The 12,953-nt window shown below is 32.4% G+C and overlaps 1 protein-coding gene across 1 annotated transcript; it reads right to left on the reverse strand.

Annotated features, from left to right (window-relative positions):
- Nucleotides 1-5,271: 5,271 nt before the first annotated feature.
- On the reverse strand, nt 5,272-6,210 carry LOC127564094 (olfactory receptor 6C2-like). The gene has a single exon (XM_052000406.1). It carries the CDS (start codon nt 6,208-6,210, stop codon nt 5,272-5,274), a length of 939 nt encoding a protein of 312 aa, XP_051856366.1.
- Nucleotides 6,211-12,953: the final 6,743 nt, after the last annotated feature.

Here is a 12,953-nt window from a genome sequence, read left to right on the forward strand (position 1 = left end):
TGTACTCCAAAACTGTATGTCCTCAACTAATGATATTTATGATGCAAACACACACATAATGTCAGTTCTGTATTCTCTTTTTCTGAAGAGAGCAGCATAGTCAAGCTTGTGATCCAAATATCTTACTTTCCTTCCTGGCAAGAAACCCAGTTGCTCTTGAAATTAGGTAGGTGAAGAAGAGAGTACAAATGTATATTCTGCCTATCTTTATTTTTATTTTTTTAAGAGTAATAAGAAAAGATTTACTGAATGTAAAGCAAAATTAAGCATATGGATCCAAGAAAATAATATACACAATGAATGTAGCTGTTCAAACAGAAAAAACAAACCATAAAACAATAGAAATTAAATGCTCCAAAATTACAAAGAATAAACACTTACCAAAAGAAGAAATACAAATATATATCCCTAATATTGGAATTAATTAATCTTTAAATGTTTGGTTGAATTCACTTGTGAATCCATCTGGCCCTGGAAATTTTTTCTTAGGTGGTTCATAAATGGCTTGTTTAATTTTTTTTTTTAATGGGACTATTTAAGTAATTTATTTCATTTTCTGTGAGTCTGGGGCAATTTGTATTTTTGTAAATAATCATTTATTTTGGCTAGATTACCCAATTTACTGCCATAAAGTTGGGGAAAATAGCTCTTAATTATTGCTTTAATTTCTTTTTTCAGTGGTAGTAAGTTCATCCTTTTCATTTTTGCTGTTGGTGATTTATTTTGTTTTCTTTCCTATTTATAATTAAATTAACCAAAGGTTTATCTATTTTGGTTTTTTTTTTTCATGAAACCAAATCTGAGTTTTATTAATTAGTTCAATAGTTTTCTTAGTTTCAATGTTATTAATTTCTCCTTTGAGTTTCAGAATTTCTAATTCAGCATCTAGTTGAAGGGTTTTAATTTCTTCTTTTTCCAGCTTTTTTAGTGGCATACCCAATTCATTGATCTCCTCTTTCTCTATTTTTTTTTACTCATGGAGCTATTTAGAGATACAAAATTTCCCTAAGAAGTGCTTTGACTGTGTCACATAGGTTTTGGTATGTTGTCTCATTATTGTGATTCTATTGGATGAAATTATGGATTATTTCTGTGATTTGACCCATCCATTTTTTAGACTTACATTATTTAATTTCCAATTGGTTTTTAATCTATCTTTCCGTGGTCCTGTATTGAATATATTTTTATTGCATTGTGGTATGAAAAGAAAACATTTACTATGTCTGCCTTTCAGCATTTTATTGCAAGAGTTTTAGTGTCCTTAATACATGGTCAATTTTTGTGTAGGTGCCATGTACTGCCAAGAAAAAGATGAATTCCTTTCTGTCTCTATTAAATTTTTCCAGAGGTCTGTCATATCTAGGTTTTCTAGGATCCCATTAACCTGTGTAGTTTCTTTCTTGTTTATTTTGTGGCAAAATCCATTTGATTCTGGGAGGGGAAAGTTGAGGTCCCCCACAAATATAATTTTACAATTTCTTCCTATTACTGGCTTAATATATTCACTAGGGATTTGCATGCTTTACCTCTTGGTGCATGTACATTTAATATCATTACTCATTGTTTATGGTACCCTTTATCAAGATGTACTTTCCTTCCTTATCTCTTTGAATGAGATTTATTTTTTACTTTTGTTTTATTTGAGATCAGAATTGCCATTCCTGCTTTCTTTTCTTTTTCATTCTCTGGTCCAGACTTTTTCCTTTATTCTGTATGTATGTCTGTGTCAGATGTGTTTCTTATAAAGAATATTATAAAGAATTATCAAATAGTATATTACTATAGCCCTTGATTATTGTATCACATGTACCTAATCTATTCCACTGATTCACCACTCTATTTCTTAGCTAATATCAAATCGTTCTGATGACTGCTACTTTATATTATAATTTTAAGTTTGCTACTGCTAAGCCACCATCCTTTGCATTTTTCATTAATTCCCTTGATTTTCTTGACTTTTTCTTCTTCCAAATGAATTTTGTCATTATGTTTTCTAGTTCTATAAAATAATGTTTTGGCAGTTTGATTTTTATGACACTGAACAAGTAGATCAATTTGGGCAGAATTCTCATTTTATTATATTAGCAAGGCCTAACACCAAGAGCAATTGACATTTTTCCAATTGTTTAGATCTGACTTTATTTGTGTGAGAAGTGTTTTATAATTGTGTTCATGTATTTCTTGGGTTTGTCTTGGCAGATTGACCCCAAAATATTTCATTTTGTCTACAGTAATTTTAAATGGGATTTCTCTTTTTATCTCTTGCTGCGGGGCTTTGTCAGTAATATATAACAATGCTGATGTTTTGTGTGGGTTTATTTTATATCATGCAACTTTGCTAAAACTGTTAATTGTTTTGGGTAGATTTTTTTGGATGATTTTCTGGGATTCTCTAAGTATATTATTATATCATCTACAAAAACTGATAGCTTTATTTCTTCATTGCCTATTCTGATTCCATTAATTTCTTTTCTTTTTTTTATTGCTAAAGCCAACATTTCTAAAACAATATTGAATAACAGGAGTGATAATGAGTATCCTTGTTACACCTCTGATCTTATTGGGAATGAATTCAGCTTCTTGCCATTATAAATAATGCTTTTTAAAGTTTTATATAGATTCTGCTTATTATTTTGCTTTTAGGTACATACTACTTATAATTTTAAAGAAATCTTCCTTTAACCCTATGCTCTCCTGTGTTTTATAGTTTTATTTTTATATTATTGTTTTAAGTGGATGCAAACCTAGAGAGTATTTAAACCCCTATATAGCCTTGTGTTAGGATCCATTGTTGAGAGAGACGGTTACTACCAGGTGCTAAATGGTGTTTGTATTATCACACAAAAGCATAATTTGTAATAATTTATGAACCTCCACCAATATGTTTGCCTTTATTAGGCAAATGATACAAATAATGCAAAACAAAAGCAAAACAAAATGCAAAACAAAAAACAAAATGAGGTAGAATAGAAAAAGTAAAAATAAATCCCCTTTAAATTGGGATAAGTCCAGGGAGCTCACTTTATAAGCTGGAATATTTCCTGCAACATATATACATATATATATGTATATATAAAAGCTGGAATATTTCCTGCAACATATGTGTGTGTGTGTGTGTGTGTGTGTGTGTGTGTGTGTGTATTATATATATATATATATATATATATATATATATATATATATATATATAAACACCAGGAATCTAATCAACTTTTTTCTCAAGTAATTATCTAAGAGGGAAGAGAAAACAATGGAATATTCGATAATATTTATTATATATCCAAGAATAGCAGAAATGATGCAGATGAATAAATGTCATTAATAATATTTTTCTGAACTCAAGGAAAGAGTAAATTGTAGCAAAAAAGACTTTCCCTCCTTTACATGTTGCCAGATGCAAAAAAGCTCTGTGTGTGTGTGTGTGTGTGTGTGTGTGTAAAAGCAATAACCAAGTTTTCTGATGTCCCTTATTTAGCTTTATTTTTAAGACATATTTTTGGCCATTTGTCTGTTATGGGTCAGAAAAAAATATGTTGCTAGAAAGGAAGGGGTCTGGAATGCAAGGAGAAAGAGTTATTTTTAAAAGAGAGAGAAAAATCCATAGGTTGCCAGTGAGGGAAAAGCAGACATGTTAGTAACAGATGAAATGTAATAATGTCTGATTTCTGGTCATCATGCAGACTTTCAGTCTTGAAGATGTGTTTTATTTTAGCTTTTATTTTCCAAGCTTTTTAAGCAGGAAGCCCTATCTAACAATTCACACAGAGCTAATTTTGGTTCTCAGGCAAGAGATCTCAATCTTTTGTGTTTTATAACATTGATTATCTGGCAAAATTGATTTTTCATTTAGATGGACTACTTTTTTGTTTTTGTTTTTCCTCAATAGTATTTTGTTTTTTAAAACACATGTAAAGATAGTTTTCAAAATTCATTTTGTTAAGACTTTGTGACTTAATTTTTTTCTCTCTCCCTTCCTAATCTCCCACCTACCCTAGAAACAAACAATTTGATATAGGTTAAACATGTGCAATCCTATTAAACATATTTCAATATTTGTCATTTTGTACAAGAAAAAAAGAACAAAATGGAAAATAAAAAATGAGAAAGGAAAAAAAAAACAAGAAAAAATGTGAAAATACCATGTTTAGATCTACATTCAATCTCCATGTTTCTCTCTCTGATATTGCTGAGAGCAGCCAAATCCATCACAACTGATCATTTATAATCTTATTATTACTATGTGCAGTGTTCTACTGGTTCTGCTCATTTTACTTACTATCAGTTCATATAAGTCTTTCCAGGATTTTCTGAAATCAGCTTGTTTATCATTTCTTATAAAATCCTAATATTCCATTACATTCATATACCATAACTTATTCAGCTATTTACTATAATGGGCCACTTGATGTCCATTTCGTTGTCACTACCAGAAGATCTTTGCCTTAACTACTTTGCATATTAATACTCCAACTGACACCTTCACCATGCCTCAGGAAGTTCATTATTGAAATGATTTTCATTTCATTATTGTTCATTATTGAATCAATCAATATTGAACAATTTTCATTGTTGAAAAAATAATCATCACATGAGATCTCATTAGCTTTGGAAATCCATCTCATCACTATACTCTGCCTTTGAGTGGAGGATGAAGCTCATTAACTTCAACCTTTAGTTTAGGGACCTGAGTTCAAATATTCCCTACTTTCTCACCTGACTTAAGAACTTCTCTGCATGTTTTTTTCCCCATTATTCTTCTATATAGCGTATGTTTCTTCTCCCTCCCACTTTTTAGCTTTCTTTTGTGTGTTGTCTTCTCAATTAATTTTAACTTCTTATGGAACAGGGATTGTTTCTTTCTTTTTTAAAATATTTGTGTTTTTGTGCTTATCACAGTACCTGGCATGTAATAGACACTTAAAATATATAGATTATTAAGCAGAGGGCTAGAAAATTCCTTGACAATTAGTGTCATGCATATTTGGTTCTAAATAAATATTCCTTATATTCTATAGAAATCAAATGTTAAGTAAGATGATTTAGTGCAAGTGAAATTTTTCTAAGGAAGTACAGAGTAGGTAGGAAAAAAGCCTTAATCAGAGAGGATTTTTGGATAGTATTGAAAAAGATCTTTGAAATTTGTATCTATAAGTAAGGTAGAATTAGTAAGAAATAAAATTGGGTCATAAGATCCAGAGCAAATAGTTCAAAGATATTCAGGTTTTCTATTATATCAGGTATATCAGGTTTTTATCATCTGAGTGTTGTCTCTTATATCTTGGAAATCAATACAGTCCTTTTGAATGTGTCTCTAAAAGCTTGAATTACTTGTTTATTCCTCAGGGTATAAATAAAGGGGTTCATCACTGGTGCCACTGAGGTTGCAAGTACCGAAACCACTTTATTCAGAGCCACTCCTTCTTTTGCAGAAGGTTTGATGTAAATGAAGATGCAGGTTCCATAAGTCATGGAGACAACAATCATATGGGAGGAACAAGTGGAAAAGGCTTTTTTCCTTTGCTGGACAGAGGGGAATCTTAGGATGGTCCTGACAATATAGGCATAAGATAGAACCACTAAAACTAAGGTAATGATGAGTGTCAACACAGCAGAGGCTAAAATCATTCTTTCTATGAATTCTGTGTCAGAACATGTGATCTCTAGCATTGGTGAGGCATCACAGACAAAATGGTCAATGACATTAGAGTCACAGAATTCTAATTCAAGACCCACACCAAGTGGTGGAATGATGATCATCAATCCAGACAACCAACAACTCAGGAGGAGCTGATTGCAGACTCTATTATTCATGATGGTTCCATAGTGCAGGGGTTTGCAGATAGCCACGTAGCGGTCATAAGACATGGCTGCCAAGAGAAAAAATTCTGAGGCTCCAAGGAAGATACCGAAAAATAATTGAGTAACACACTCATTATAGGTCACAGTATAGTCCCCAGTTGACATGTTGTATAGGAATCTGGGAATACAGACAGTTGTGAATGACAGTTCTAAGAAAGAAAAGTTCCTTAGGAAAAAATACATAGGTGTTTTAAGATGGGGATCCACTAAAGTGAGGGTAATGATAGTCAGGTTCCCACTTACACTTAGCATGTACGTCAGAAGCAGAAAGATAAAAAGCAGAACCTTCAGCTGTGGATCATCTGTCAATCCCCGAAGAATGAATAATGTTATGATTGTATGATTTTTCATTTCTGACTTCTCCCTTTTGATGGACCTGTATATAAAACAGAGAGAAAGAGAGAGACAGAGACAGAGACAGAGAGACAAAGAGATTCACAGAGACAGAGACACACACAGACATAGAAAGATACACAGAGACACAGAGAGATACAGAGTGAGATAGCGAGACAGAGACATTGGAGTTGAGAAGAGGCATTATAACATAGTCAGCAAGGAAATTTAGATATAAATGTTCAGATGTCACTTTTTGCTTTCACTGCCTTAAAATAAATCATACCAACATTGTGTTATCCTCAAATGACTTGGAGCTCTGTATCCAGCTACTAAGCATAGCACTGTTGTAAAGACTTTTATCCTCAATCTGTGTTTCCTTTTAATCTGAGTCTCCTGCTTTAATCCCATTCTTTCCAAATTAATTTATTAGTGTTTCCTAAAAATTTTGTGTTGATTTACTTTGTGTTCCCAAAATAATAAGTTCCACATACACCTCTTTTACTGAATTCTTTTGTAACCTTGAACATAAAGTAAAGCAAAAGCAATGAAGTGACCATTTATGCTAGTGTATGTCACATATACTTATCTTCACACAATATAGTTTTCAGCTATTTCCCAACTATCAGACATTAATTTCATATCCACTTTGTTGCTAGCACAGAAAGTACCACTAAATGTCTTGGCATATATACGATCCCTCTTTCTGTCTTTGACCTTCTTTACATATATATTAAATAATGAGATCACTGGTTCAAAGATTATGAATATTTTCATTACTTTTCTTAGAAAATTTCCAATTGTTTTATATATCTTTTTGACCACTATTTACTTCTACTAATCATAAATTTATGTTTTTTTTCCCAAAATATCCTCTAAATAGTATAGTTTCATCTGTTTTTAACCTTTGCCAATATATGAGTTGTAGGAAATAAAACTTGGAATTTTAATTTTTAATGTATTATTTTAATTTGAATTTTTTTATTTAATGTTTTTGTAGCATTTTTAGTGACTTGGTAATTTTCAATTCTTATTTTGTTAATTGTTGGTTAAACAGAGGAAATGGTTTTTGGTCTAATACATTTTTATAGTACATATTCTTTGAACTTAACTGGTGCCATGGGAAATTCTTTCATTATATATCTAGAAATCTCTAGAAATCTAATTTCTAGGGAAGCATTCTGGGAAGAAGGTGGGAAAGGGAAGAAAATTCCCAGAAACAGAACAAAATTGCACCTTAGAAAGTACATAGGTGAAAAAAAGAAAACTTGAGGTAGAACAACTGTCCTGATTTAAAAGGAGAAGATAGGGGTTAATGGGTGTGAAATGCAAATGCCTCCAGGCTAGTTCCACAGAAATAGCAAGTGGGGAACCTTGGAGGTAGCTGCATTAGGCTGTAGCCTCAGTAGGAACCACAGGAATTTTCACATTTCAGACAGAGAGGGAAATGCATGGTCTGAGTCAGGAATTCCAAAAGAACTTTTGCTGATTAGGAATACCAGGCCCAGCTGTATTGTTGAGATATGGCCCTGGGTAAGAAGGAACAAGCATACCTTGTGAATGCAGAAGTACTAGGGCAGGGCTGCAGCTGGAAGCTACACTTGCAGTTGGTTGGAGCTTATATTTTGAGGTTCCAGGTCAGAGGGAAGAGCAGAAATGAACCTAGAAACACCATTTTGCCCACTCCAGGATTAGAGGTGCTTACTTTAATAGTTCTTATTTTAAAAATGAACAGGCAAAGAAGAACCCAATCATAGAAACTTACTATGGGAATAAGCAAGACCAGAGTTTATCTTCAGAGGATGGTGAAGTAAAAGAAGACTCTACTACTGCAAAGAGTAATGTTAAATGGCTTCCTGCCCAGAGAAAATTTATAGAACTCAAAAAAGATTTTAAACATCAGGGGAGCGGGGCAGAGCCAAGATGGCAGAGAACAGACAAGGCTTTCTGTGACTTCCTCTGATTTTCTCTCAAACCAACAGTACATTAAGCCCCTAAACTGATTTTGGAGTGACAGAATCCACAAATATCTGGAGTACAACACATTCCTAAAAAAAGATACCTTGGAAGAACTTCAAACAGGTCTGTTTCAAATGCACAGGGGGACAGTCTGCCAAGCCCAGGCTGCAGCACAGGGAGCCTGGGGTAAGGAGTTGGTGCAGGAAGCCTTATTGTTGCTGAGTCCACCTGGGAATCTTCTCTGAGGCTCTCAGGCTACTCTGTCCTCGTTGCAAGTAGCAGGTGTTTGCAGATTTGCTGTAAAACACCCAAGGGTATATACAAAAGTCAAATTGTAAGTCACTGAGCCCTGGAAGAACCTGGCACCTGACCCTGATTATCCAGTGCCAGAAATCAGTCAGAAACATTGGCTCCAGGACTATCTAAAACAGCAGATGCTCCTTTGCCTTGAGAGCAGAAGTCAACCCTTAAAAAATGAAAAAAAAAAAAAAGCAAAAAGAACTCTGACAATAAACAAGTTTTATGGAAAGAGAGAACAGATTTCAAATCCCGAGGTTCTTAACATCCAATCAACTCCAGATGAAGTCTCAAAAGGAGATATGAGTTGGTTCCTATTTCATAAGGTTTTCTTGGAAGATTTCAAAAAGAATCTTTAAAAAAGACTTAAAAGAAAAATGGGGAGAGGAAATGAGATCTTTGCAGGAGGGTATGAAAAAGGAAAAAAAAACCAACAACAAATTATCTGAAGAAAACTCCTTAACAATGATTTTATGAAATGAGAAAAGCATATAACTACCTACAAAATAAATTTGATGAAATGGGAAAAACATATAATTCCCTATAAAATAGATTTCATGAAATGGAAAAGAGCATATACTTCCATACAAAATAAATATGAAAAAGATACCAATTCACTAAAAAATAGAATTTTTGAAGTGGAAAATGTGCAATGAACAAAACAATTCAATTGGCCAAATACAAAAGAAGCTAAAAAAGGTAAATGAAGAAAATAATACACTAAAAATTAGAATTGAACAGATGGAAGTGATTGACTCAATAAGACTTCAAGAATCAGTCAAACAAAACCAAAAGAATGAAAAAATAGAAGAAACTATGAAATACCTCCTAGGAAAAACAACTGACCTGGAAAATAGATCTAGGAGAGACAATCTAAGAATTCTTGGACTTTATGAAAGCCATGATGAGAAAAAGAACCTAAACACCATCTTATAGGAAATCATAAAAGAAAACTACCCTGATATCCTAGAATCAGAAGGTAAAATAGCCATTAAAGATTTTACTTGTCACCCCCTAAAAGAAACTCCAAAATGTAAACTGCAAAGAATATCATGCATAAATTTCAGGACTATCAGATGAAGGAAAAAATATTACAAGCAGCCAGAAAGAAACAACTTATATATTGATGAGCCATAGTTACGATGGCCCAGGACTAGCAGCTTTCACCTTAAAATATGGAAGTGCCTGGAATCTGATTTTCCAAAAGGCAAAGGAGTTTGGATTATAGAAAAGAAGAAGCTATCCATCTAAAATGAGCATTATCTTTCAGGAAGAAAATGGATATTCAAAGAAACAAGTGAATTTCATCTGCTTCTGAGGAACAGACCAGAGCTGAACAAAAAATTTGATCTCCAATCACAGAACTCAAGAGAAGCACAAAAAGGAAAAAAGGAAAGAACTCTTGAGAACTATATTTATGTTATGGGTATACTCTTATATACTTTTTAAGTTTTATATCTCTAGATGCTTACTTGCATAAAATAAAGAGATCAATGAGTTGAGCTTATAACTAAAAGAGCTAGAAAAAGAACAAATTAAAAACCCTTAATTAAATAGCAAATTTGAAATTCTGAAAATAAAAAGATTAATAAAATTGAAAATAAGAAAAATAATGAATTATTAAATAAAACAAAGATTTGTTTTTATGAAAAAAAAAACCAACAAAGCAGATAAAGCTTTAGTTAATTTGATAAGAAAAAGGAAAGAAGGGGAGCTAGATGGCACAATGAATAGTGTAGCAGCACTGAAATCAGGAGGACTTGAGTTCAAATCTGGTCTCAGACACTTAACACTTTCTAGCTGTGAGAGACCCTGGGCAAGTCACACAACCCCAATTGCCTCAGCAAAAGAAAAAAAATAAAGAAAAAGTAAAAGGAAACAAGAAAATTAAATTCTTAGCCTCAAAAATGAAATGGGAGAATTTTCCACCATTGAAGAAGAAATTAGAGCAATAATTAGAAGTTGTTTTGTCCAACTATATGCCAATAAATTTAATAATCTAAGTGAAATGGTAGAATATATATATAAAAATAGACTGCCCAAGTTAACAGAAGGGGAAATAAAATATTTATATAGTCCCATTTTAGAAAAATGAATAGAACAAGCTATGAATCAAATCCCTAAGAAAAAATCTCCAGGACCAGATGGATTTACCTGTGAATTCTAACAACATTTAAAGAACACTCAATTCCAACAATATATAAACTATTAGAAAAAAATAGGGAAAGGAGTCCTACCAAATTTCTTTTATGACACAAATATGGTGCTGTTTCCTAAACCAGGTAGGGTGAAAATGGAGAAAGAAAATTATATATCAATTTCCCTAATGAATATTCATGCAAAAATCTTAAATAAATATTAGCAAAGACATTACAGAAAGTCATTCCCATGATAATACATTATAACCAAGTAGGATTTATACCAGGAATGCAGGGTTGTTTCCATATTATGAAAACTATTAGCATAATTGACTATATCAATAACCAAACTGACAAAAACCTTATGATCATCTCAATAGATGCAGAAAAAGCATTTGATAAAATCCAAGATCCATTCCTATTAAAAACACTAGAGAGTATAGTAATAAATGGATTTTTCCTTAAAATAGTCAGTAGTATCTATTTAAAAGCATCATATATAATGGCCATAAACTGGAACTATTCTCAGTAAGATCAAGAATGAAACAAGGTTGCTCACTATCACCATTATTATTCAATATTGTATTAGAAATGCTAGCATTGGCAATAAGAAAAAAAAAGACATTAAAAGAATTAGAGTAGGTAATGAGGAAATTAAATTATCCCTCTTTGCAGATGATATGAGGGTATTAGAGAATCCTAGAGAATAAAAAAAAAAACTATTAGAAATATTCCAAAACTTAGCAAATTTTCAGGATGCAAAATAAATCCACACAAATCATCACCATTTTTATGCATTACTAACAAAATCTAACAAGAGATATGAAGAGAAATTCCATTTAAAATAACTGTTGATAGTAAAAAAATATTTGGGAATCTATCTGCCAAGGGAAAGTCAGCAACTATATGAGCAAAACTACAAAACTTTCCACACAAATAAAGTCAAATCTAAACAATTGGGAAAATATCAAGTGTTCTTGGATAGGTCAAGCGAATATAATAAAGATGCCAATACTACCTAAACTAATCTATATACTTAGTGCTATATCAATCAAATTCCCAAGAAACTATAGAAAAATAACAACCTAGAAAAATAGAACCTACCTAAAAAAAATAACAACAAATTCATCTGGAAGAGCAAAAAGTCAAGAATTTCAAGTGAATTAATGGAAAAAAAAAAAAAAAGCAAATGAAGGTGGCCTAGTTGTACCAGATCTAAAACTATATAACAAAGCAGCAATCATCAATCATATTTGGTACTGGCTAAGAAGTGGAATACATACTTGATCATTGGAATAGATTAAGTCCACAGGACAAAATAGTCTATAACTAGGGCTATCTAGTGTTTGACCAACCCAATGACCCCAGCTTTTGGGATAAGAACTCACCTATTTGATAAAAACTTCTGGGAAAAATGGAAACTAATATGGTAGAAACTAGACATTGACCCACGTCTAATACACCTACCAAGATAAGGTCGAAATAGGTTCATGGCCTAGACATAAAGAATGATATTATAAACAAATTAGAAAAACATAGTTTACTTATCAGATCTGTGGAGGAGGAAAGAATTTGTGACCAAAGAACTGAAGATCATTATTGATCACAAAATAGATAATGATTATATTAAGTTTAAAAGTTTTTATACAAACAAAACTAATGCAGACAAGAATAGAAGGAAAGAAATAAAATGGGAAAACATTTTTACATTTAAAGGTTCTTATAAAGGTATCATAAAATATATAGACAATTGACTCAAATTTATAAAAATTCAAGCCATTCTCTAACTGATACAAGGTCAAAGACAATTTTCAGATGAAATTAAAATCATTTCTAATTATATGAAAAAGTGTTCTAAATCTGTACTGATCTGACAGATGCAAATTAAGACAACTTTGAGATACCACTACACACTTCTTAGATTGACTAAGGAGACAGGAAACGATAATGAAGAATGTTAGAGGGGATGTGGGAAAATTGGGACACTAATATTGGTGGTGGAATTGTGAATGGATCCAGCCATTGTGGAAAGCAATTTGGAACTATGCTCAAAAAGTCATCAAACTACTCATACTGCATCCAGCAGTGTTTCTCCTGGGCCTATATTCCAAAGAAATTTTAAAGGATGGAAAGGGACCCGCATGTACAAAAAAAAAATGTTTGTGGCAGCCCTTTTTTTTTGTAATGGCAAGAAACTGGAAACTGAGTGGATGCCTATCAATTGGAGAATGGTTGAATAAGTTATGCTATATGTTCTATAAGAAACAATAAGCAACATGATTTCAGAGAGGCCTGGAGAGACGTACATGAACTGATGTTAAGTGAAATGAGCCAAATCAGGAGATCATTGTATGTGGCAATAGCAGT

This window comes from Antechinus flavipes, chromosome 5, assembly GCF_016432865.1.
Source record: "Antechinus flavipes isolate AdamAnt ecotype Samford, QLD, Australia chromosome 5, AdamAnt_v2, whole genome shotgun sequence".
Lineage (NCBI taxonomy): Eukaryota > Metazoa > Chordata > Mammalia > Dasyuromorphia > Dasyuridae > Antechinus > Antechinus flavipes.

Bases quoted from the DNA above. Each gene is read 5' to 3' on its own strand.
- LOC127564094 (XM_052000406.1), bottom strand. From the start codon at position 6,210: ATGAAAAATCATACAATCATAACATTATTCATTCTTCGGGGATTGACA.